The following is a 27515-nucleotide window of genomic DNA, read 5'->3' as shown; positions in this document are numbered from 1 at the left end:
TTCATCATCTTTTGATCCAGTTAAAAAACAAATGAGTACGCTTTTAACAGTTTCAGATACTTTATTTCTCTGTATGGAACGAATGTAGGTTATTGAAAGGGTTAAACTTGCCTGGTGTTTTTGTCTCATTGGGGATGATACAGCGCACAAAGTGGGGATGTGTGGTTCTCAGGTTAGTCATCAGCTTGCCCAGGTTTTCCTGTGAAATGAACAATTAATCAATATTGATCACATTTCTTTGCATGTATTAACAATCATCATGTTGGACTGCTTCTTCATTTTGGAACATTTCAATCAAAACTAATTATGTCAAAATTATTAAAACTGTTCAGGATGAAATATACGCGCAAGAGGAAATCTTACCCTAAACAGAGCAGATACTGTCTGGAAGGAGCCACCCTTCTTTTTGCCAGCTTTCTTTCCACCACCTTCAGCTGCAAAGAAAAAACAATTGTTTGTTCTAAACAGGTTAGCAAAATGAAGGATGCAAGTCAAGTAAAATGCTTTGGTAACAACTGTGTGTGCATTCAAGCATTACCTTCAGGGACTGCAGCATAGAGATGAGCCAAGAGTTTCACTGATGACTTCTGGAACAGGCCAGTTACTGTTTCATTCAATGGATCCTTGTTCTTATCTAGCCAGCCAGAAATGTTGTAGTCTACAGTGCCAGCATAATGAACCAGAGAGAAGTGAGCTTCAGCCTTTCCTTTCGCAGGCTTGGGTTTCTGGAAGTTGTTTGACTTGCCAAGATGCTGGTCATACAGTTTATTCTTGAAGGTAGTGTCCGAGGCCTTGGGGAACATACACTCCTCTTCAAGGATTGAGAAAATACCCATGGGCTGTGGGAATCCCAATGTTTTGTTTTAAATTTGTATTAATCACACAATGATACATACATGTATTCAGCTCTTATTAATGACTTTTATGGTGACACATACCTTCTCAATGAGTTCAATGCAAGCAGCCAGGTCCATTCCGAAGTCAATGAACTCCCATTCAATTCCTTCCTTTTTGTACTCCTCTTGTTCCAGAACAAACATGTGGTGGTTGAAGAACTGCTGTAGTTTCTCATTGGTGAAGTTGATACACAACTGTTCTAAGCTGTTGAACTGCACAAATAGAAACAGGCACATGAGTTCATGTTCATTTAATTAACTTTCTGGTTTAAACAAAAAATCAGTGTCTATGTATCTGATTCTTACATCAAAGATTTCAAAACCAGCAATATCCAGCACACCAATGAAATACTGTCTGGCCTGCTTTGTGTCCAGTTGCTGATTGATACGGATGACCATCCACAAGAACATTTTCTCATAGATTGACTTGGCAAGGGCACCAACTGAGTTGTAGACCTGGAATGATACAGCATGCATGTTAGGAAAGGGCATCTAATCTGAATGTTTTAAGAATTCCCATACTGTTTTATTAAACGTCTTGGCAACTGTACCTGCCGAACAGTCTGACCTTTGGTCACAAATTCATTGCCGACCTTTACTCGTGGGAAGCACAATGCCTTTAGCAAGTCTGCTGAGTTGAGGCCAGTTAGATAAGCAACTTTGTCGGCATCTAACACAAAGCAGAGGGTAATCAGCATGTTAGATTTTCTACAAATCTGTTTCCAATTTACTTTTTTGCAAGCGCACCTGATTTTTCTAACCAAGTGCTCAGTGGAATTAAAATGAAATTTCTCATTTTCTGTTATCTAACTGATTTTTTAAATATCTGAATCTTCAGGACTAACGCAGGAACCACAGAAAATTCCAGATTAGTTCCCAAATATCAGGTTACAAAACATGTTCATTATTTTTCAAGTGTTGAACTAAATTAAATTGTGCATAAGAGGAAGTTTGATTTTTTTTTAATATATTTAGAAGCGTCTTTGAGATGCTTTAAATATTACCCTCAGTGCCATCGGGCTCTGCCTGCTCTTCCCGCTGCTTTTGCTTGAACCTCATGTTTCCAAAGTGCATTACTGCTCCTGTGAGTTTGTAGATGCCCCATTTCTCATCAGTATTGAAGCCCAGGATATCAATGGCGGTCTGTAACCCAAGCAATCAAAATGTATCATCCAACAAAAAGACCAATGTGATGAAAAGTTTTCTCATTTTTGCAAAATTTGAAACCTTTTCATGCAACCAGTTTTTTTTTTCTGAAAACTTTAAAGATTTTATTATTTTTATTGATGCTCAGAAGATGATCAGTTTACTCATTTTTTTTGATCTTCCACCTGAACTACATTCTAAGTTACTTTTTGCTTAGTAAAATGGTTTACAAATAATGCAGATGGATTTTTTTTTACATGTTTAAGGTTGTATCAGTTGAGGTGGATAATACAAATGAAGGTGTGGAGAATATACTCACATCTGTTGCCATCAGTTCTTCCTTATCATCAATACTGTTAACAGTGATCTCACCCTGGCTGATGAATGGGTAATCATAGGGGTTGGTTGTGATGAGACAAGACTCTGCAAAAACAAAAATGTTTGTTGGTGAAATTGTAATTTACCTAATTAAAGGTAGTACATAATTCATTTTTTCCTCTTCCATTCACACAATTTCTCAAATTGATTAACTGCAGAATACCTGGAAGTATTGCAGATGAGGTGATGTCAATCAAAAGATTAAATGCAACTAGTTTCATTTGTTTTCAATGAAGGCTAAGAAAATAGCATTTTTACAGTAGAGGTGGCATTATAAATTGATTTATATCCTTAATGAAATGAAAAGTTATATGCACATAATAATATATTGAAATTTGTTGAAGCCCATCTTTCTCGTTGACAGAGAATAGAGAAATGGAGGTGTCAACAGTCCAAAACTTGGAATCTTACCAACGATTTCTGGTTTGTGATTGGTCATCATCTGGTAGAAAATGTGATAACTCCTTTCAGCCTTCAGCTGGAAAGTCACTCTGGATTTTTCCAATAGATCTGGAGAGATACAAGCAAATGTGCAATTGAATGAAGAATGGACGTGTGTGTCCACAATTTGATTCACAAACATTATTTGCATTTCCACTTCCACCTCACTTACAGGTTTCAATGTCAGCAGAAGCCAGTTTTCCGGTGGTACCAAAGTGAATCCTGATGAATTTACCCTTGAAATGTAAAGATCATTCAAGTCAGAGAATGTGATGTTATTGAAGCCTTTAGATTGTTCAACAGGATGGTTAATCAGCAGATTTTACATCATGGGGGACAACATAAGGAACAGTTGGGTGTTTCAGACACTTACAAAACGTGATGAGTTGTCATTTCTCACAGTCTTGGCATTACCAAAGGCTTCCAACAGCGGGTTGGCCTGGATGATCTGATCTTCCAGGGTCCCCTGTAAAAATAATTTTGGTAACCAGGAGTTGGGACGTTTACTCAGCAAAGAAAGTAACTTCAACGAAGCAAGAAGTTTCTGATTTTTACCAAGTCAGTTCTCACCGTACCTTGCCAGATACCTCCTTCTTCTTGCCCGCGTCACCAGCAGCCGCCACCAAAGCGAAGTACTGGATGACACGTTTCGTGTTCACAGTCTTCCCAGCACCAGATTCTCCACTGGAATGGATGAAAGCATTACATGAAGAAATCGGGAATTGTCCCACTGATAATAAACTGATTTATAAAGGGCAACCAGAAAATACAAAATATCTTACGTGATCAAGATGGACTGGTTTTCACGATCTGCAAGGTAAAGAAAGGAGAAAATGATGGGCATATTTGTGATGCGAGACACACTCACACTCTCCCTCTTCCTACCCCACCCGGACTTGCGACCTCTATGACGCGTCCATCCGTACAAACAACTGCTTTTAAAAAAATATATATATATACACAATTTGTATTTAACCAACTATAACAGGGATACAGGCTACGTAAGAGCCAAAATGTGCCTAGTGGGTGACCCAGCATCCATTGGCTACCTTGATTCTTGTGCGCATGCGCGGTCTGCATAATGGCGTTTGATTGGTGCACATGAGGGGGGCTTCAGTCTCATGCATGTGCCAATTGAGCGCCAAGACGTGAACCCACCGCGCATGCGCCAATCGATGATTCACGCATGTGCATAGAAATCTTAATGGCCGCGCCCAGCCTGCAGCCGCTGGACGCTGAGTCACAAGGTAAAAATGCAACTCTGACATGCATCCATTCAGAGAAACACTCAGTCCTTTGGTCTGCATTCCGGCCAGAGTATCTGCATGCACACACTCCCATCTCAAAAAGAAACTGGACGGGGAGAGAATAACACATTTACCAGTCAACATGAACTGATACGCGTTGTCAGAGATGGAGAAGATGTGGGGAGGAGCCTCCTGACGTTTCTTGCCCCTGTAGCCAACCACGACTTCAGCATTGTACACAGGCAACCACTTGTAGGGGTTTACTGTGACACAGAACAACCCGGAGTAGGTCTGGAGACAGAGACAATTGCTTTACAATTAGGATTACTTCATGATGGGCTTCAAATGTATTTCAACATTTCACTTTACAAATATTAGAGGGCCAAAAGTCTTCTTTAAATAACTGAAGTTAGGTCAGTAGGTGTCAAGTATGGATGGCTTTTGTTAAGCTACAACGTGGGTCCAGGGTGTGGTTACTGGGAGGTGGGAGCAGGATACACCTTTCAAATTGCAGCCAGACCTACCTGATAAATTGCCAAACGAGCAATTTATATCCCCGTTATAATGTGGTGAGTGATCCGTCAGTCAGTTCCCTTTCCTTATCCGTCGTCAGTCACCCCACCCCGCACCTGGCTGTCAATCGCCCCACCACCCCCATCAATGTGCCGCTGGGCGGGGGGGGGGGGGGGTGGAGACGTTTGCTGCCACGACGTGCCACTCCGGTTCGTGGCAATGGCTCACTGTGGGAGTGCGGGAGTAACGGCGTCTTCCTTAGCCGTTATCCCCCACGCCGCTGGAACTGCTCTGCCAGCTGAGAAACCCCCGGCTGAACAGCCGCTGCCACGAACAAGGGAAATGGTTGTGTCGTCGTCCCCCCGCCCCGATCGTGGCAGCAACCACTTTCCCCCTGTCCCCACTCCGTTCAAGGCAACAACACATCACACCCCCCCCCCCCACCAAATCACAGGAGCAACCCCCCCCCCCCTCACATTTACGGGGGCAGCACTTCAGCCAGGGGTTTCCCCGAGACAAATGCAAGCTCTGATGTCACCAGATTAACCAGGTGGACCATTCCCCCTTTCAAACCACCTGCTCGGATTAAGTTTTACTGGGTCCCCTGTCGACATCTGAGGTAGGTCTGGGCCCCATTTGGGTTTTGACCAGGTTGGACCCTTTCAAACAGCCATATACCTGGGTTGGCAACAGTGCAAATTGCTCGGTTAACCCCATTTTACATGGCAATTTGACCAGATGATTGTTGTTCTGCTAGAGGGAACTGATAGATTCTTGAAAAATGGAGATGTCGCAGCCAATGGCCATCTTAAACGGGAGACAGTATAGTTATGTAGGGGTCTTTTGGAAGAGGCCCAGAGAATGAAACTAATCTGGATGGCATTGTCAAACGACTGCCTTCTTTGTCAGCTAAAGTCATTGTACTTACGTAGATCATCCAGGCTGCATAACGCTCTTTGAGGTTATACAACACGGACGCCTCGTTCAGGTGGGTCAACATTGCCATGTCCTCAATTTTGTCGAATTTTGGAGGATTCATGGGGAAGACTTGGTCGTCCTTGACGGTTACGGTCTGCAAAAATAATCAAGAGCCCGCATGTTATTCAAGGAAACTTTTGCCATTGTGAAGAACTTCAGAATACCATATGAAAGTTGAATTCTTCCACAGACCCTCTTGTCCAATAAGGTCTCCACTGTGGCTTTGCCACCTTCCTTGCTCTTGACCGTCCCTTTCACGTACAGTTCCTTGTCATCGTGAACATAGCAGGCGGTTTTAGCGTCGAACGGGCGGTTCTGCGCTTCCAGCCGTTCCTTGTCCGGTTTGCGCAAATACAACGCTGCCTCTCCGAACACTGCCATCTCCGAATCCCCCATGGTTTCGGTTCACAGCTGCAACACAGGTACACGGTTGTCAATGCTGCAATCAAAATGCAATCAACCCCATCCATCTCGTCACAAAATTAAAAGATCACGGTGAATATCTTGCATTCCTTCCCCCCCTCCTCCCCCCAATCTTTCAATAATACCGCAGACCCGACTCCGCCAGTGGGGAACTGATGGTCCACACTTTAAACCGTCTTACTCCCTGCCAAGTAACGCAATCAGATTGAACGTTCAAGGAGCGCTAGGGCCATCTATCGGCCCCGTCAAATGACCGCTGACAGCCTCCTGCACATTTTTTGGGGGGTGGGGGGAGGTCTCCAGTCTTCAAAAAGCAACTTCAACAAGCTTGAGTAGTTGAAGTGGCAGTTTGTACGCTGTCGCCTTCGCCAGCGTGGCTTTTTTTTCAACCTGTTATGTCCAAAAAGCTCCCCCCCCCCCTCTTGAAAATTAGATTTCTTCCTTCCAACCAGCTCCTTCCAGGAGTAAAACACAAGAATGCAGACACCGTTGGCTGACGTAAAAACACGAGGCTGGAGAAACTCAGCAGGTCAAACCGTGTGTACCAAAGATACATCACAAAAGTGCACACGGTTTGACCTGCCGAGTGCCTCCAGTATTGTGTTTTTACTCTCTCCTCCAATCCAGGGGCAGGTGGATACAACCAATGTCAAAATCCCCAATCTCCCAAATCGTGTTTATGTCCCCATTGTGAGCGCCCACAGTACAAGCACTGTTCAATTAAAAAGGGTTGAGTAATCCAGATGGAGATTCAAGCACTGAAATGAACAATATATGCAGCGCTCAGGTCCGTACCTTGTTGTCTCCACTCCAGAAGAAAAAGGGCTCCCGCTGCAAGTAACTATAAAAAATCAAGGTGGATAAAACATTAGCCTTAAGTTAGTTTGCTTCAAGACCTCTGCAACCGCGAAGTTCCTACACGGTTTACTCTTTGAACCGATGAGTTTAATTTACAGTGAATGTGTGACAGAGCACGCTTAAGTTAATAACGCGACAGCCTTCCCTGAATGTTAAGGTTATGCAATCATAACACAACTGTTTAAATTGCAAAATACTATACACAGCATCTTTGATAATGAGGAAAACAGCGACATTGCCTGCAGTACGTACGGCGGAGCTGAGACCGTGGCACATTGGAGACGTTCCCTGTGCATCTTTATAGAGAACTTTTCGCTGGCGCAGCAAAGCAGCCGTCTATATTTGGTGTACAAAGGTCTCACCATCAAACTTGCTTCAACTCTTGCTTTCTCAGATGAAGTTATTTTTAAGGATGGGCTCTCAGACAGTCCATATGGGGGAAAAAGGTGTTGGTGATTCACCAGAGGAGAAAGAAGGTCATCAATTAAAGACGACGTTGAATTAAGAACATTTCAATGTTGGATTGCAAATAATTACTGGCGCGTAAAAAAAGACTAGTTCTTAATATTTGGTACACGAGTTACGATGTTCACACATTTAAAATAGCCTAACGGGAGTTTTATATCTCGGTCTCGAAATCTCTCCACCTTCCCGATGTCATTCAGAAAGGAGTTTCTATTCCACGCGATTCTGAATTTGACCTCAGTGAAAAGTTCAGATTGTTCCGAGCGTTTCCATTAATCAACATTACAAGAAGTAGCACAGGCGTCCAAGATTGGAATTGGAAGCACCCTTTTAACAATCTCAATTGTGAATTTGGTAAAACGATTTAAAAAAAAGGCATTTTAAATAATCAGTAACTTCCGGATAACGAGAAAAATTAAAATTGAGGGAAAGTAATATTTTGAAGTTCCAGTTTTATAGTTTTGGTGTAATAGTGGATCATAGATGCTGCCATGAAATATCATGTCATTGCCTTTCCAGTGGCCCAGCAGAACCCTATAAATAACTCAATGCTGGAATCAAGAGAGAGAATCAAAATGAAAAGGGGTCCTGATAGCTGTTACTAAAATGTTCTATTTTATTTTCAGATCTACACAGTGGCAGATTAACCATGAGGCAGAGTAGGCTTAAGCCTAGGGCCACAGAAGGGAGGGGGGCTCAAGGGAGAGGGGACGTCAGGCTCATGGCAGGAGCAGGGTTCTCGGGCTCCCAGCAGGAGCAAGGATGTTGGGGTCCCATCAGGCTCTACAATTCTTTTGACCCCAAAAGTTCAATCAACTCCCCCCCCCCCCATGTTTATTGGGCCTTTCGACCCCCTGGAATTTTTCGACCCCTTGGATAGTCCTATTGACCCTCCAGGTTTCTATATTGACCACTTTGGAGACTCCTAATAAGTTATATAATGTAACAATGATACTTTATTATATTCAATGAAGGGTGGGGTGGGGGCAAGGTCAGGGGGAGCCTTATTAAAGCCTTTTTTCCATTGACACGCTGTCCCAGGAATTAACTGGGAAAGGGTCCAGTGAAAAAGGAACATTGTCCAAATGCCAGCATCAAATGACATCATTTCACATCAAGGATTAACCACCTCTACCCCGACTTATATCCTTGGTGTTTGCTGATAAAACCAGTGGAAAAGCGACAACAGAAAGTCACCCGTTTGCAGAAAAATCCAATCCCCAGGGATGAGTTGTGTTCAGTGAAAAGCAATTAGTGTCCCATTGGAAATGGCACAAAAGACTTCCTATCCCGGGACACGTCACAGCCAATTAGCTGGGATGACAATGGAAAAGAGGCTAATAGCTCATCTTAGGGGCCCGCATGGTAGTTAATCCACCACTGGATTTCCAGCCCCCTTACAAATTTGCTTTGAAATAGATTGATTTATATTGGGTAAGAGTTTCAAGAATAATAGATCCAACTCAAGGTAGAGATGAAGCCCTTCTAGTCTATTTTCTGACACCATCAGGATGGAAAATGTGATAATTTTAAGACCAACTGTGGTTGAAAGTGGAGATATCCACAGTGGGGAATGCAAGGCAATAATAAATTAATTAAACTGTAATTTCATGTGGTTTCCATTCAGTCAGATGCCACAGTGATTCAATGAGGAAAATAAATGGACATGCCTGAAACAGCATCTCAATTGGCAAGTGCTGACCCGATGAGACCACACCACGCAACTACTTGCAAGGCAAATAGGGAAAGGGTCATTAATACATTCAATACATGGAGCAAAGCAATCCCTCAACTAGCAGGTCAGAGCAATGCTTTGAAAATTTGTCACATTTAGTTGTGAATCATGACAGAAGTTTGAAGAATTAACTGGACAAGATTTTTTTTAATGAATAATTTTATCCCCAGTTAGTGGGACCACAACCAGTTGTGGATGATGGTGAAGAATTAAAGAGAAAGAACAGGAGTGTCCTTAAAACATCCCATCACAAATGAAGGCAGAGAGTGAAAATAAAACAAATGTGAATCATTTGCAATCATGTCCAGTTAGAAATTCAGAGTGGACCATCTATCTGACTCCGGCCAAGGACTCTACTATCATGAAAGCCTAACTTTGACCAGTGTGATTCACTCCAGGTGAGAGCAAGAAGGCAGACCATGTCGAATACAGCAAAATCCCATCTATTTCTCCAAGGTCTGTGCTTTAGAACGAGCTAAACTTGAAGCCAAGCTCTTCCAGTACTGGCATCTACCTCCATATGCGAACGTGGTTGGACAAATCCAAACTGGACATCTTATTTATAAAGTAATGAGAATCCTATCATTTTCCTTTTGGTAATAATTTGTTGACCAATTCCCAGTTTGGGTTCTGATCATTACAACCTTGGCCTAAACTTGCCACAAGGGCCTTAATTACAGAACTGAATTGGGAGGGAATATATTTGATGCCAAAAGAACATTTTACTAAATGTGGTTTTGATATTTCAAAGTTAATGGAACTTGAGGACAAACTCTAAAGTCAAAGAAAATTATTATGAATTAATTAGAGCCAATGGTCTCAGTAAAAGAACCTTGCATCTGGAATTACTCAGGGCAACAGAAAGATCAAACCATTGCCATATACTAATCAAAGGCCACCCCTCAAAATAACAGCAAGATTGAGAAAATTTACTGGCAGTTGCCTAATTTTTGGTTCCCTTTAAATGATGAAGTATGCCATGATTGTAAACAAGGAGAGGAACTGATTCACTCTTGACATATACCGTTCATCAATGCAAGTGCGAGGATATGATGTTTCCAACATCATTGAGTCTAACCAAGCAACCTTGGCATTTGGTTGCATTCCAATTATGTCGAGCCCAACACAAATATCCTGGGGATCATCTCAGTTCAAAAATGGACCAGTCACAAAAAAAATGAAGATAGAATGAATGGCAGAGATCATTTCCAATATTCATGACAAAAGAGGAACACTGGATCAATAGTCTTGCTGTGCTTCCTATAGTTAACAGGTGAAGCAAACTCAGGCCTAGTCAGTACTTGGCTGAAAAACCACCTGGCTTGCAATCTGGACACATAAACCAACCAACAAACTGAATTCAGTAAGTTCCTCAGTCCTATTATGTTCACTCTATTTAAAAACTTTTGCAATAAAACATGCCTTCAAGATTCATGTGGAGTCCACCATCTTATACTTTCATTTCCACTGCCACAAACACACTGTGGCTGCATGCAATGCATTGCATCCAGAGATGAACTGAAGCATGCATCGATTTGCCAATCTTTGACATCTACAATCAAGCTGGCATATGGGACATAACCACTTTACTTTCCACACCATGACACATTCCAACACTGAAAACAGGAAGGCCTGGAATGAACTTACTTTGGACATTGTTTCTCCCCCGATCTATTGGTTATCTGCAGTCCATTGTTCACACACCTATCAAGTGCAAAAGTGCAAGGTGAGCTGGAGATCAGTTGTTGGCACAGCTGAACTTCAAGGCGATCTCTCGACCCAAACTGGGCATGATATAGACTGTTCATTAATGTTCCTTCTTCTCTGTTCATCAAGATCTTGGAACACCATGATGGAGAACACTGTTGAAGTAGATCAGAAACTAGTGCAATACCCACATGGAATTGGTCCTCTACCACAAGTGCTTCCAGATTAGATTGAAGTGATTGTTTATCAAAGAGAAAGCCTTCCAGTGGTTGGAATCTTACTTTGCACAAAAGAGAAAAGTTCTGCTTAATGGAATCATTCAAATCCACCTAGTACATCACTACAGGATTTTTTGCAGGATAGTGTCTGAGACATAGCCATCTTCATTGATACCACTTCTGTCACAGTGTCAGAAGAGAGTATATTTGCTGATGGTTGTACAATATCAATCCCATTTGCTATTCCTTATCAAATGAAGCTATCCAAGCCTGTACACAAGACCTAGACAATATGCTTGCTTGGACAGATTTGTGGAAAGTTAGAGAAGTGCCAGGTGTAACCCTCTACAGCAGGGCAGAGTCTATCTGCCTACCCTGGACAATCAATAAGTTTCAATGTCCTAGGCAACACCACTAATTAGTAGGCCCAACGAGTCCATCCACACCATGGATGCAGGAACAGGTCAGGGACTGGATATTTGATAACTCTCCTGACATCCCAACACCTTTCCACCTCCTGCAAGACACGTCACGGATACAATGGGAATCTCATCTGTTGCCTGGAGGAGTTCAGAGAAACCCAAAATCAACCTAAACAAAGTAGTCCACTTTTGACCCACCATAAACATTAATTCTCTCACCCACTGACACACAATTGCTGCAATTTATACCAATGTACAAAACACGCTGCTGTTAATATCTTTCAAGATTCTTTGACAGCACCTCCTAAACCCATGGCCTTTGCCATCAAGATGGACAATGGCTACATGGGAATATGGCCACTTGCAGATTTCCCTCTTTGTATGGAAAATAGTAGCTGGGGTATTGTTGTTGAGTGTAAATCGTGGAAACGCCCTTCGCGATCAGCATTTTTGGGAGTATGTTCATCAGGATAACTGCAAAAGGCCAAGAAGGCGATTCACCATCATCTCCTCAAGGGTGTTAGTGATGGGCAATAAATGTTCCTGAAAATTAATTAAAGAAAATGCACTGCTGTTGCTGTGTAAGAGAGAACTTCTGCAGCAAGAAGAGAGAGAGAGAGAGAGAGAGCTCCCGGATTCCAACTAAAGGACATAGAAATCCAAGTCAATCAGAGGAAGGGCCAGGACAATCACCTGACTCACCAGAGTCTGGAAGAATATAGCTATAGCTATCCAGTTCCTTGATGAGTTACTTTCTCTGTGCTAGAGGAGAGCTTTGCTACCCCCTACTGCTATTTCTTTCATGCTACAAGAGAGCAGAAGCCCATTTGAATAAGAGCATTCGAAATAGAAGCTCGAGTATGTGGCCCTTTGTGCCTGGTCAGCTACTTATCACAGTTGTAAAGCAACAAACTGGTGCATTTGCTCCTAGTTTTACCACGTCTCATAGTTGGAGCTTTGTGAGTATAAATGTTCATTGAGCGAATGGTGACGTGATTAAGTGATCGGCTCTCATTGCCAGAGAGAGGTAGCTGAAAATGCCCCAGGGCACTTCTGTAATTGGCAGAATTCAAATTCGGGATGGTGCCTAAGGTGTGCAGGGCCTCTGAAGAACCTCGGGACGACACAGCTTCTTAATCGCATCGGGAGCTTGGAACAAGGGACTGAGGAATGTAAGGTGACTTGGATGCCTTGTGCTGGGGTTTACTGCTGGAAGAGGCAGGAGGCCATGTGGCCACGGATGTTACAGGAGCACAGGAAAGGTTGGCTTCGGAGAAGGTGGTGGGATCCAAGGACACTCGATATTTCTGAAGGGCCTCTCTTCTGCTTCCCTTTATCTTGATAGTGACATCTCTTTGTATGCTATAATAAGGAAAATGGAGGAAAACAAATTTTATGTATTTTATGCTCGACAATAAAGGAACCTTGAGATGTCCTTTGGGTCCCCACCAGTATCCTAACCCAATTACCTCCCTCAGTAACTCCAGCCGATTGTGACCCATAAACCCACCTGCAGCTAATTGTACTCTTTCCCCACTCAATATCCTGATTCATCCCCTCTAATTCCCTCCCCAACTCCTATTGAAAGTCTGAGTTTCCTATCCATCTCCTGCTTCTTTCAACCCCTAAGTCCAGGTCTTAACAATCCACAGAATAACAGAGGCAAGGCCTTCGTATAAAATTTATTGAAAAGCCTGATCTAGTGCAAACAATGTTATGACCTCTGTGTGAATATTGGCTACTATACACAAATACATTTTTAGCAGATTTAAATCACGCAATATTTTCTTAGCTCTTCCATTTCAGAAAGCTCAAGTAACAAAGTGAATTCAAAATATTTTTGAAAGTATATGGGAAGACTATTTAGCCTCCAGGGCACTTTACAAACACAGACCCCAGCCTAATTAATGTTGCAGGGAAGTAAAAGGTGTGGAATTAATTCAGGAAAGAGACCACAGTTCCACCGTGAATGATGGGGCATGCAGGAGGCCGTGGGGCAAACTGGGATGACGCTCTCTTCTAATGTTAAATAAGTAGCTATAGGGGGCAGCAGAGTTCTCTCCTTGCTCAGAGAAACTTCATGAGAGCACATATTTGCTGAACTTCAAATGAGCTTGTGTGATCTTTTCCAGATTCACTCCCTTCATTTTAACTTAATGCTCAAAGAAAGGATGTCGGCTTCGTGTTAATAGTCATTAAACTATGTGATGGTCACAGTCTTCCTGCAAAAATTAAAACACAAATTCTGCAACAAGAAAAACCAAATAGAAATAGTGAATCCTGGAAATCTGAAAAGACAGCAGGTATGATGAATATTTTTGAGTTCTCATTTGAGGGATTTTGTTTCAGACATTAATAGGCCTTTTAATATTTTTTTTAATGAGTGTATGTTCTATGGAGTTCAACTAAAAGTAATGTTCTATATTTCTAATAGTTGAACTTTCCTTCCAAACTAATATATATTTTGATAATCATTTGAACAACCAACTGAAGTAAATGTAAAATATAGTTACAAATGTCAACTTAAACTACAAATGAAGATAAAATGTTAGCCTTGGCATTATGCTTTGACCTTAGGCTAATTCATATTCATCGGCATTTGGCTTAATAATTATGTTCATTTTTGGGGTCATGATTTCACGAGCAATTGCTTACAAAGTTCTCCTGTGGTATTATGTGCAGCTCATTAAGAAAGTTCACCTCTTAATCCAATTACATCTGTAGATTTTTTTTGATATTGGTTTCATCCCAATAAATTCTGCTTCTGACAAGCCTGTATCCCCTTCCATCTTCCTTGACAAAATTGGCATGGCACGAACTTAGCAGGAACATTATTTAAATGCTCAGAAGTCTAACACATTCTGTCCACACAGCAGAAAATGTTGCAAAGGAATTGCTGCCATCAGAAGTGCACATGTCGTGAATGTTTTAAACATTCTGAACCCTAAGTGTTTAATCTTTGTTGCCGATATGTTCTTTACAGTCATGAATGCTTCGCTAACTGATTGATAGAAAAATTCCATGTGTAAAACTGAATGAACTTTTTATAAAATATGAGTTTTCCTGGGTCAGCAGTGTTGTTGCCAAGGTACTATTTTAGACATTTGTCTTTCAAGCTTTATCTACTCCCTCCTAGTATGGTATTACTGAAACAGTTCCTCAAGAGCAGGTTGAATCAAATCGGATAGCAAAATTATGCATCTTCAATAAAAGTAAGTGACAACTACTTTTAGTCAAACTCCATGTGCATTTCAATTAATATTTTCCTTAGCTTTTTCCTTCACTTTTCATTGCAAGTAATTTAATTGCCAGTTCACGATTAAAGTAATCTCCAGATTAATTAATCTGTGAACCAAAGTTCTGAAGACAACACCGAAAAGCATGTAGTCAGAAGAATTATACACAAATTAAATCTGAGTAAACAACAGATTATGTTTTAATAAAGTCACAATGCTGTATTAAAGTGGCATAAAGATGCTCCAGGCACACTTGATAACCTCAAACCACGGTAGATACTCTTATAAACTGCAGTTCGGTTTTATTACAAACAAAGCCAGCATTAATAAGAACAGATCACAATTCACACATAACAATCGAATAAGACTGCTTTTCTCTCTGGTACCTTAATGTTTAGTTTATCTTGTTATGTTCTGGACACTAAATAAAAGAGTATATGAAAACTTCAGTGTTTGTTGTTTGTTCTCATTAGGTCCTAGATCGTCAATGTGAAATTCTACATTGGCTTTTGACAAATTGAAGTTTTGAAATATATTTGTCTTCTTTCCATTTTTAAAGGCACTGCCAACCGATCAAAAGAAGATCACTATTAAGCAGAAAAGAGAGGATTAAAGTAATCAGAATATTCCTCAAAATATCTCTTCATGTCCTAAGAGTTTGCATGTTAGACTCCCAAATATAGGCTCTGCTGTAGTTATATTACGCACATCAACATTGTGGACTGTAATTTAGCAGACCACTTAATCAAAGGTGACTTACCTTCTTTTAAAGTGTCATTTTAGAAAACAGGCATTCATGTCGCTAATCTCCAGAGCACAGTAATATATGCAGTAGTTCCAGTAAGTACGCAAATCGAAGTGTCTTCAAGATACCCCAGCAACCATATACTTTATAAGTGGGATGAAAAACTGGTGCAACATAGGAGTTCACCAGTACTGCACCATCTGCTCAACATTTGGAAGAAGATTCAGGTAGAAAGGAAAAAAACAAATGACCAACTACCAAAATTAGTATTGACGCAAAATCAACTAATCCCTTTCACAATAGATAACCTTTCCTTTAGAGAATGGGAGAGAAAAGGGATCAAAAGAATAGAAAATTGTTTTTTGGGAAATAATTTATTATCTTTTGAACAAATGAAGAACAAATATGGTATAACTCACGATACAATGTTTGCATACCACCAACTGAAAACCTACTAGAAGGACAAATTGGGAAGCAGGCTGAGGTTACCAGAAGGAAGCAGTTTTGAATATGTGATTACAGACACAATGATAATTAAAAGATTTATAACAAACATGTACATCAAACTGCAAGAGAAAGAGAACTATGAAATAAGCTGCAAACCCAAACAAAAGTGGGAACGAGATCTAAACATAAAGATAAGGAATGAAACATGGGAAAAGCTATGATCCGGAACTATGAGAAATACAATAAACACGAGGTTATGCATGATACAATATAATTGGTTACACAGGCTATACACCACGCCCCAAAAGTTATATAAATGAGACCCAACAGTGTCAGATAGATGTTTTCGCTGTAAGAAGGAAGCGGGATCAACAGTACATGCAATTTGGGCATGTGAGAAAGTGGAAAAGTTTTGGGAAGATCTAAATCAGGTGTTAAATAAAATCACAAAAAGCAACATACCAAAAAATCTAGAGATCTTTCTTCTAAGTAATATAAGAAGTAAAGAACTAGGCCTCAAATTGGATGAAGCACAAAAAAGATTTATTATGATAGCCATAGCTGTTGCAAAAAAATGTATAATGTCAACCTGGAAATCAGAAGAGAGCCTGAGAGTACAGCAATGGTATATAGAAATGAATAAATGTATTCCACTGGAAAAAAATAACATAATTTAAAAAATAAAGTCGCAGTATTTGAACAAATTTGGAACCGTACATGGAACACAACAGAGAGGGCCTACCGCGGACCTCCACCCCCTAAAATGGTAGAATGAGAAGAAGACGAAATGAACTGACCCAGTGTGTAAAAGTAGATGACACAATTGTTTATTTTCATTGTGTGATGACATTGTTTAATGGGTTATTTGTATTGTATATGTTGAACATTTAGTGGGTGGGGAGGGGGGGTATAAAGGGGAGAAAATGACTGTGTATATTCAAGAGGGAAATGTTTGTGTGTATTTTGGTTAATATGGGTCATAGAGCGAAAAATAAAAGAAAATTTTAAAAAAGTTACCCCAGCATCCTTGTCTAACAGAAGATCAAACTAAACGTTGAAACATCAGATTTAGCTGAAACCTTAGCAGAAACCTAAAGGCTTACCTGCTGCCCCATTGCTGTCACTGTGACTGGTTTGTTATCTCTCTTTGGCTTGGCTTCGCGGACGAAGATTTATGGAGGGGGTAAAAAGTCCACGTCAGCTGCAGACTCGTTTGTGGCTGACAAGTCCGATGCGGGACAGGCAGACACGATTGCAGCGGTTGCAGGGGAAAATTGGTTGGTTGGGGATGGGTGTTGGGTTTTTCCTCCTTTGCCTTTTGTCAGTGAGGTAGGCTCTGCGGTCTTCTTCAAAGGAGGTTGCTGCCCGCCAAACTGTGAGGCGCCAAGATGCACGGTTTGAGGCGATATCAGCCCACTGGCGGTGGTCAATGTGGCAGGCACCAAGAGATTTCTTTAGGCAGTCCTTGTACCTTTTCTTTGGTGCACCTCTGTCACGGTGGCCAGTGGAGAGCTCGCCATATAACACGATCTTGGGAAGGCGATGGTCCTCCATTCTGGAGACGTGACCCATCCAGCGCAGCTGGATCTTCAGCAGCGTGGACTCGATGCTGTCGACCTCTGCCATCTCGAGTACTTCGACGTTAGGGATGTAAGCGCTCCAATGGATGTTGAGGATGGAGCGGAGACAACGCTGGTGGAAGCGTTCTAGGAGCCGTAGGTGGTGCCGGTAGAGGACCCATGATTCGGAGCCGAACAGGAGTGTGGGTATGACAACGGCTCTATATACGCTTATCTTTGTGAGGTTTTTCAGTTGGTTGTTTTTCCAGACTCTTTTGTGTAGTCTTCCAAAGGCGCTATTTGCCTTGGCGAGTCTGTTGTCTATCTCATTGTCGATCCTTGCATCTGATGAAATGGTGCAGCCGAGATAGGTAAACTGGTTGACCGTTTTGTTATCTAAGGTTAAGTTTATTCATGTGTTCACAGTGGCTTCACAAGATCAGAAGATCACAAGATATATGAGCGGGAATTAGGCCCATTAGCTCATCAAGTCCGCTCCACCATCCTAATCATGAGCTGATCCATCTTCCCACTCAGCCCCTCTCCTCAGCTTTCTCCCTAAAACCTTTAATGCCCCGACTAATCAAATACCTGTCAATCTCGGCCTTAAATACACCCAACAACTTTACTTCCACAGCTGCCTGTGGAAACAAATTCCATCGACTCATGACCCTCTGAACAGACATTTCTTCACATCTCTGTTTTAAATTGATGCCCTTTTATTCTGAAGTTGTGCCATCTTGTCCTAGATTCCCCTACCATGGGAAACATCTTTGCCACATCTACTTTGACCAGGCCTTTCAGCATTCAAAATGCCTTTATTAGGTCTCCCCTCATCCTTCTGTACTCCAACGAATGCAGTCAAAGAGCTGATAAATGTTCCTCATATGCTAACCCTTCTATTCTTGGTATCACTCTAGTAAATTTTTTCTGAACCTCTCCATCTCCAGCATGTCTTTTCTCAGATAAGGCATCCAACACTGTGCAGAGTACTCCAAGTGAAGTATCACTAATGCACCCTGATAGGAAGACAACATGTCTGTTTATGGCCTGGTTGGAGACTGCCGAGATGGAATATCACATGCTGATCCTCCAATTTCCGAGTGGCATCTACAGTAAGCCACAGACAGACACACGTTTTGGGAATGGGAAGTGGAATTAAAGTGGTTGGCCACTGGGGGATGCTGCATGTTGCAGCAGACAGAGCCAAGGTGGTCAACAAATTGATTCCCCAATCTGAGCCCAGTCTCCCAGAGCAGGCCATAAACAGACATGTTGTCTTCCTATCAGGGTGCATCTTCCTCAGCCCTCGGGTCTAATATATAGCAGACGTGACGTTATCAGGCTTGGCGAGAAGCTAACTAAATGACGCATTGGCCAACTACAAAATGATTATGACGTATGCCCTTGAGACACTCTATGTCTTTATATTTTAAAACAGTTATCATAAGGAACGGTAATCCATATCGCCAAAATCAGGTTTTCTGTACCAGAAAGTTTGTTAAACAATAATAGTAATTTATTATTCCATTCAAGCTCCCTGGGACTTTACGCAAAAACTCTAGAATCATCCAGGCATTTTTCAGTGAGACTGATTCATATCAACTCTTTATCAATGGAGAGAGTGCAAAAACAGCAAAAGTAAATACTCTTTTGTCAGAATCAGTAAATTATGTTGAATCCTGCAGGGCACGAGCCTGGCTTGTGGCCCACGTGAGGCTCAAAGAGTATCATTTCTGATATTTTCAAAGCCTGGGTTGTGTTCTTCTGTTCATCAATCATTTTCGATATTCTTGGCTCATTGCAACTCTTGTGGGCAGCTAATGTAATAGTGGCCAACACACTAATTTCCTGGACAACTACATTTGTTTCCTTCAGCTTGTTTCTGATGGCACTGGTTATTCACAAAAGAAGCAGCGTGTAATAAATGATCTGAAGCCTGTAATGTGTGGCTGGGAGGCTGAGCATGGAACCTGTGAAATGTTTATACAAGGCATGGAGCCACAGCAATAGCACTGAGCCATGTGATCATTAGGAACCAGTCCTAACTGATACTGTTGACAAGTGTGCGACGGGAATCTACTAAATATGTGGATTCAGTGATGCAGTCAGCATGAAATGAGATTTGCTGATGTGGGTATTGACCTTGATTGTTGGTCAATGGTCAATAAATTTCTTGCAATTCTACATTGAGGGTTCATTTTCCAATTTCACTGCATTCGATGCCAGCTCTCACTGCCAGTCTCGAGGACTTCCTTAGCTCTTGTGTGAAACGTGTCCTCATCCTTCATTCTATCTGAGAAGCCAGGTCCGCACAAGGAGCAGCTCCACCTCCGTTTGGATGATGAGTAGGCAAGTAACAAACTGCTGTGGAATAATTTTCACTGTTAGCGGAACCATAAAGAATCTTCCCTTGCGCTGGTGCGGAAGTACCTTCAATCCACACTGGCTAACTTCAGTTAATGCAGGCAATCAAAACTTTCAATATTTGCGGTTTGTTCTCCCTGGTTCTCAATCATCAAGTTGTTGCTCGAGATTAGCTTCAGACAAAATGCAATTTTCTAAATATGCCCATTTTCTTTCTGAAGACAGAGCCAATGGAATGAAGGGTCAAAATTAAATAGAGCTGCTAAAGAAGGTTTCAAAGTCATCAGGCTATTTCTTAAAAATCTCCTTGGGATTGAACTGAATTCAGTGCAGCAGAATTAGCATCTCTAGTCATTCATGTCATGTCAATTGTTATTTAGAATTCATTTAATTATAAACATTTTAGTATAAATGAGATACTTTGGGATCCAAAGACTCAAACTAGTCAAAAGGAAGGGTGAATCCATTCACAAAGATATACATGGTGCTAGCTGTCTCAAGAAGGCTGCCAACACCACCAAGGACCCCCATCACCCTGACCACTACCTCTTCATGCTGCTACTTTTGGGAAGTCGGACACCAGGACTTGAACAGTTTTTTATCCAACAGCTACCTCCCTGCACCACCAAAAAGATCTGTCTGCACTATTAAAACACCAGCTTTTTTTTAAATTAGACCTTTTAGGCATACAACATGGAATTACATTTAGACTTTCTAGACATGCAGCATGGTAACCGGCCCATCTGGCACACGAGCCCGTGCCCCCAAATGCACTAATTAACCTACAAACCCCGTTTTATACATTTTGTACGCCACTGGAAATCCATGCAGGTCATGGGGAGAATATACAAACTTCTTTCCAGATAAAGCCAGATTCGAACCTGGGTCACTGGCACTGCAATAGGGTTGCATTAACTGATACACTAACTGTGCCACCCTAACTGGCACAATGAATATACACTTAATCATTCATATTTATTCTCTTTTTCCTTACTGGGGGAACTTAGCAGTTGGTGTATCTTACGTATCTATTTGGCTGCAGCAAGTAAGAATTTTGGGCATCTGTGCATTGCACTTACTGTATGTCTATTTTCTTCTTTGGCTTGGCTTCGCGGACGAAGATTTATGGAGGGCGTAAAAGTCCACGTCAGCTGCAGGCTCAATTGTGGCTGACAAGTCCGATGCGGGACAGGCAGACACGGTTGCAGCGGTTGCAGGGGAAAATTGGTTGGTTGGGCTTGGGTGTTGGGTTTTTCCTCCTTTGTCTTTTGTCAGTGAGGTGGGCTCTGCGGTCTTCTTCAAAGGAGGTTGCTGCCCGCCGAACTGTGAGGCGCCAAGATGCACGGTTTGAGGCGATATCAGCCCACTGGCGGTGGTCAATGTGGCAGGCACCAAGAGATTTCTTTGGGCAGTCCTTGTACCTCTTCTTTGGTGCACCTCTGTCACGGTGGCCAGTGGAGAGCTCGCCATATAACACGATCTTGGGAAGGCGATGGTCCTCCATTCTGGAGACGTGACCCACCCAGCGCAGCTGGATCTTCAGCAGCATGGACTCGATGCTGTCGGCCTCTGCCATAAATTAAATCAAACTCAAATGAAGCCTGAGGTAGAGGTGATGATGAAAACTTTTCATCCGATCTTGCCTGTGAAGAAGGCAGACCTAATGGTGCAACTGGTGTAAAATATATTTCAGGTAAGGATGGTTGGCAGTTGTGTCTGAGGTATAACGTCATTTCAAATTTATGGCAGGTGATGTTTGTAATATGTTGCTATTTCCTACCTCTTCCTTACTGTGTTGCTGTGCCCTCCCAATCAGGATGACTGAATTTATCATTATTACCATTTAAGAGAGAAGGAACATTAATCAGTGCAACTTCCCTTCTTGACAAATGACTTGGTCTCACAATTTTTTTTTCAAATCAATGCAGATGTCTGGCTGTCACTTCTGTTTATTTCATTTTGTATCCGTTGGTTTTCACATTGATTTTGTCCTTCTCTGTGCATCTTGCATTTTTGAACAAAAAGGGGTGATGTGAAAGAGAGCCAAATGCACGATAAATTTCTTGTTCCAGACATGAAGCAGATCACAGTGGCAAATCACAAATCCTGTCACCTTGACCTTTCTTAAGTATTTGCTGTTAACTCAAAACAATAAAGGTTAAAGCAGGTCTTTCATCCTGATTTGTGAACAAATGTGATCAACTGACAAGGGAGTAACATACAGGATCATTGGAAAAAAAGTACGTGAAAAATGGTGATATGTAAAGCGAGGTGAAGCAGTGCAATATTCTTGGTTTAAGTCACTCCACTGCAAGAAAATATAATTCTCTTTTTTTAAATTTAGACATACAGCATGGTAACAGCCCATTTCGGCTCACAAGCCCGCTCCACCCAATCCCAATTTACACCCAATTAACCAGTACGTTTCAAACGGTGGGAGGAAACCAGAGCCCCCGGGGAAAGCCCACGCAAACATGGGGAGAACGTACAAACTCTTTGCAGTCAGCACGGGATTCAAACCCAGATCCCGATCGCTGGCGCTGTGCCATTGTCAAAATCAGTTGGTTTAATAAATGGGACTTTCTTTCAATATGACAACTTTGAGAGTTATCTTGTTATTTCTAAATAAAAACATGCTAATGGACAATTTTTCATAATTTCAGACTACTCCAAAGCTCTGCATATCTAATGAGGCAACCCTGTGTTTTAGATAATACAGGAACACTAACTGCAAATATGTAATCAATTTTATGTCCTGAAATATTTAGAATGAATTCATAATTATATCTTTATGCCTTGATGTAATACTTTGATCTATTTTATCTACTCACTGGTCAAAATGTCATATAGAAACAAAGTTTTTGGTGCATTATTTTTATTTATTTTTTAAAAATTTTCACATTATGAACCATACTAACCAAAATACACACAAACATTTCCCTCTTGAATATACACAGTGTCATTTTCTCCCCTTTCCCCCCCTCCCTCCTTAACCCCCCCCCCACCCACTCAACGTTCAACCTATATGATACATTAAACCCATTAAACAATGTCATCTTGGAGCATTATTCTGAGACGTAATCTAACGTGGTGTTGATTTCTCTTAATTTGTAACCTGTAAACTTGTTTTCAATCAATGAATGGTTTTATTGACATATTGCACTGGAAACAGCTCACGCCATTGCCAACTCCTTTCATAATTATCCAATTAATCACACACCCTGAAAGTTTACTCAAAGCTCAATTTTTCCCCTTCAAATCATATGAATAAAATAATTTGAAAATTGAATAATTTGAATTGTTGCATTCTATTGTTGTCTGTTCATGTACAAAATCGCACTGACACAGTCCTAATAAACTTGAAGTGTCAGTTCCAGTGGTGTCACTAGGGTTGGTGTCACCCGGCGCAGGAACTCATGGTGTCACCCTACCTCCGCTCCCCCCCCCCCCATGGACCATAGAAGAAACAGACGTGTGTTTCTTGTATGAGGATGGGTGGGGGATGACGGCACTGAGTGGGGTGGTAGTGGTAGCACAAGAAGGTTGACATTTTGGCCTTGTAGGTACATTGATACATGTAAGCTGGGCTTACGAAAAATTGTTTTTGTTGTTATAACTACCTAGAGGGATTTTTTTTTTAAATAATACATTTTTTGCTGAAACACTGCACAAAAACATTATAGACTGAAATTTTGATGTCACCTCCCCCCCCTCTGATGGTCTCACAACCCTCCTAGTGACGCCAGTGGTCAGTGCACGGTGATGTTGCTCTTTTTACACTCACTTTTCCCATTCTGTGGTGAAGTTCAGTAATAATTTTTGGTTGAACACATCCCTTAGGATCTTGCAGTTGCAACTCCTTCCATCATACTCCCTAGCGGTGCATTGTGAATCACAGCAATTCACTTGCTTTGAAGATTTGTCTACTGATACAATCATTGACATGAGAATTTAATTTATTTAAATCTGTGTATGAACCTTGTGCAGTTATAAACAGCTTTTGTTTATTTTATGAAAACCTTGACTAAACTCTGCTGTACAAATAATGATGCTGTTGCGGCCCGTGGCGATCAGGCAGACAGCACGCGGAATGAGACATCCGCTCCCATAGGCCGCAGAAATAGCGGTTGAGTCGGCCAATCACAGCCAGAGGATAGCAAGGGGTCCAATCCGGGCCTGCACATCCGGTTCAACCAATCAGCAGCCGGCCTCACTCAAGCCACACCCCGATGGTGACCTGGCCAGCTGCCTATAAAAGGCAGAGCTGCAGCCCAATGAAGTCAGTGTTGATTACACTCCCTTGGTGTGCGAGTCTTCTTTCCACCTCAAGCTTTAACCGTAGCGACTGCTACAGTGGTGACCCCCGAATGGTCCAAACGGTGCTTTGGGCCCAATGATGGAGGAGTAGTGTTGAAGCTACCAGGCTTCTGGATGCCACAACCACAGGTGTGGTTCCAGCAGGCCGAGGCGCAGTTTGTCACTCGCCGGATCTCCGCAGACAACATGTACTACTACCTTACGTAGTCAACGTCCTTGATAAAGATACTGCAGCCTGCATCATCGACTTCCTCCAGCAGCCTCTGGAGCAAGGGAAGTATGTGGCCATCAAGGAGCTATTAACTCGCAATTTTGGGCTCTCAGATTACGAGCGCGTGGCCCGACTGCTGCACATCGACAGTTTGGGGGACAGGGCCCCCTCTGCCCTCATGAGCGACATGCTCACTCTCAACGATGGCCACACCTCTTGCCCACTGTTCCAGCAGATCTTTCTGGAGCAGCTGCCTGAAGACATCCGGCTGCTCATTGCAGAGGAAGACTTCGACGATCCCAGGAGAGTGGCTGCCCAAGCAGACCTGATATGGGAGGCGAAGAGGGACACCTGCATTTTATTTGAACAAGTGAAGGCACCTCGCCAGCAATGCCCAGCCAGGAAGCCCGTCAACCAACCGCTTGACCGATCAACCACTTCATCAACGCACGCCACCCTTGAGAAGTACTGTTTCTATCATCAATGGTGGGGTACTGAGGCCAGTCGATGCCGCTCCCCCTGCATGTTCCAGGGAACTGCCAAGGCCAGCTGTAATTGATGGCTGCAATGGCCAGCCAACTGCATAGCCTCCTCCACATCAGGCTGATGTTTCTTGGTGGACACCGGGGCACAGTACAGCATCCTTCCCCTGTCCAGCCTAGAAGCCCGCAGAGGCGAGGTGGGACGAGAGCTTCGAGCAGCAAATGGCTCTAACATTCAGACATTTGGCACCTGTACAATTCCCCTCCACTTTGGGGACAGACAATTCATCTGGAAGTTTACGGTGGTGGCCATACAACTATTACTGGGTGCCGATTTCCTGAGAGCCAACTTCCTACTGGTGGACATTAAGGGGCATCAGCTGGTACAGGCTCAGACATTTCAGACACACTTACTCAATGGCACCAAACTTACTAACCTCCATCTACATTCGGTGAGTACCGCTGACAATGAATTAGCTCGAGTCTTAGTGGAATTCCCCTCCATCACTACACCCCATTTTAACTTGGTGGAACTCAGACATAGGGTGAGGCACCAAATTATTATAGAGGGCCCTCCCCTCCACGCCAGGGCATGGCATCTTCCCCCCCCGAGAAACTCAACCTGGCTTGAGAAGAGTTTTGAAAGATGGAGGAACTCAACATTGTGCACCACTCCGCTAGCCCGTGGGCCTCCCCCCTCCATATGGTACTTAAGGCAGCTGGAGGTTGCAGGCCGTGCAAAGACTACTACTGCCTTAATGAGGCCACCACGCCCAACAGATATTCCATGCCCATATTCAGGACCACCGCTAATCTGGAAGGGGCATTGATATTCTTTAAGGTGGACCTCATCAGGGGTTATCATCAGATCCCCGTTGACCCCGATGACTTCCCAAAAATGCCATCATAACCCCCTATGGATTGTTCGAATTCCTCCGCATCCCATTTGGGCTGAAAAACACGGCTCAAACTTTCCAAAGGCTGATGGACGCAGTGAGCTGGGATCTGCACTTCACCTTCATCTACCTCGATGACATTTTAATAGCCAGCCACACCAACACCAAGCACACCATTCACTGAAGGCTGTTGTTCTCCAGGCTAAGTGAGTTTGGTTTAACCATCATTCCAGGCCTGTGCATCCGGGACAACCAATCAGCAGCCAGCCTTGCTCAAGCCACACCCTGGTGGTGACACGGCCGGCTGCCTATAAAAGGCAGCGCTGCAGCCCAATAAAGTCAGTGTCGATTACACTCTCTTGGTGGGCAAGTCTTCTTTCTACCTTGAGCTGTAACCTAAGCTATAACCATAGCGACCCCGCTACAATGCCAAATTTTCAGATCAGATGGAGAGAAATTTTCTCCTTCAAAATGCTGGGAAGAATGAATCCAGTGTCTTTTTATTTCTGGCATTGATTTCATCTCTCTCTTCTTGGCAAATGTCTGAAATTGAATCAAGCCAGTCACAGTCAGGCGATGATTCTCAGTCAATTTTTTAATTTAGACATTGATATGTCATAGACATGGACCAGTCAAATATTATACCAATACAGACTAGAACCACCTCTAAACTGGCCAGTGGGAAAGCATCTCCATCTATTACACCACTAGGGTGGAGTATCTCTACTGCCATAGCCAATATCAAGCGGTCAGTATATATGTCCCTCCCCATTACATCATCACAGTCATACAGCATGGTACCAGGTCCTTCCAGCACACAAGTCCATGCTGCCCAAAAAGCCTAGAAATCAGGTACCTTTTGGAGGGAGAACATACAAACTCATTGCAGGCAGCACTGGATTTGAACTGGAGTCACTAGGATTGTAACAGTGTTGCACTCACCACTATGCCTACCGTGCCACCACTAATGCTAGCTGATGGTCTTATTGTGCTTTTCTGTTAAAAAAAGAGGGATAACTTTTTTTTCAGTCCTCCGGTGCTTTGAATACCACTTGGATTGGAAGATTTCCTTTGAGTCTTCCCAACTATATCAGATTTCCCTCACTTAGTAAGCAAGCATGTCAATTAAGTTGTGTGGCTTTTCCCCTCTGCCAACTTTTTAATAACATGCTCTTTAAATTTTAGTCTATCGTCATGTCCAGTATTAAGTGATACAAGTAATCCAGTTAGAATCAATTGCAATTATAAATATTGGCAAATCGAATTGATTGTATGGAAGCAGTATGAAATGTTGGATTGGTGCTTCATTGACCTCAGAATCACATTCAAATACAATGTTACTTTTGATTTCAATATTATCGTCTTCAAAAGGAATGCACATCAAACAGGGAAATATAAATATCATTAGCGATAACGCGATGACGAAATATGGAAACTGGGGTTGTGTTTGCAGTACCACATAGAAAATGGCAATGGTTATTATAAAGTTGAAATTTCAGCATCCAAGAAGACTGATTTCCTTGCCTTACCTGCTGGCTATTATTTCATATAATGTAGAAAGTTCCAGCAATAATTGAAGGAAAATATATTTAAAAAAACTGCAGATGCTGGAGTTCTAAGATAAAAACAAAATGCTGGAAATGCTCAGCAGGACTGTCTTGCATCTTGGACCTGAAGCATTTATTCTGTTTCTCCTCTAACCCATTTTTTTTTATTCCAGTGACAATTATTGACTGAGCATCACTTGGTCAAGAAAGGGAAAAGGAAAGGAATTCATAAGTACAGAGTTGAAAACACTTCAACGAAAAAGTGAATGAAATATAAGAAA

At 42.3% G+C, this 27515-nt stretch overlaps 1 protein-coding gene and 1 long non-coding RNA gene across 2 annotated transcripts in view; one reads left to right on the top strand and one right to left on the bottom strand.

The window, feature by feature from the left end:
- Positions 1–6890, bottom strand: part of LOC138759292 (myosin-4-like) — a 22544-nt gene extending 15654 nt beyond the window's left edge. The window contains exons 1-17 of the mRNA XM_069929485.1: positions 6818–6890; positions 5792–6010; positions 5550–5693; positions 4243–4399; positions 3644–3671; positions 3437–3545; positions 3235–3327; positions 3034–3097; positions 2832–2930; positions 2362–2465; positions 1901–2039; positions 1448–1566; positions 1203–1352; positions 939–1109; positions 539–839; positions 364–434; positions 112–199 (exon numbers count right to left, since the gene is read on the bottom strand). Coding sequence (XP_069785586.1) covers positions 112–199; positions 364–434; positions 539–839; positions 939–1109; positions 1203–1352; positions 1448–1566; positions 1901–2039; positions 2362–2465; positions 2832–2930; positions 3034–3097; positions 3235–3327; positions 3437–3545; positions 3644–3671; positions 4243–4399; positions 5550–5693; positions 5792–5995 — 2041 coding nt within the window. The 5' untranslated portion in view covers positions 5996–6010; positions 6818–6890. The remainder of the gene's footprint in view (positions 1–111; positions 200–363; positions 435–538; positions 840–938; positions 1110–1202; positions 1353–1447; positions 1567–1900; positions 2040–2361; positions 2466–2831; positions 2931–3033; positions 3098–3234; positions 3328–3436; positions 3546–3643; positions 3672–4242; positions 4400–5549; positions 5694–5791; positions 6011–6817) is intronic.
- Positions 5168–27515, top strand: LOC138759293 (uncharacterized). The gene is made up of 5 exons (XR_011354697.1): positions 5168–5240; positions 8973–9144; positions 13560–13730; positions 14564–14639; positions 27408–27515. It is a non-coding gene; the product is annotated as an uncharacterized lncRNA (long non-coding RNA).

Source organism: Narcine bancroftii, chromosome 3 (genome assembly GCF_036971445.1).
Source record: "Narcine bancroftii isolate sNarBan1 chromosome 3, sNarBan1.hap1, whole genome shotgun sequence".
Lineage (NCBI taxonomy): Eukaryota > Metazoa > Chordata > Chondrichthyes > Torpediniformes > Narcinidae > Narcine > Narcine bancroftii.
The sequence above is the reverse complement of the archived record's forward strand: the minus strand, read 5'-3'. Positions and strand labels throughout refer to the sequence as shown.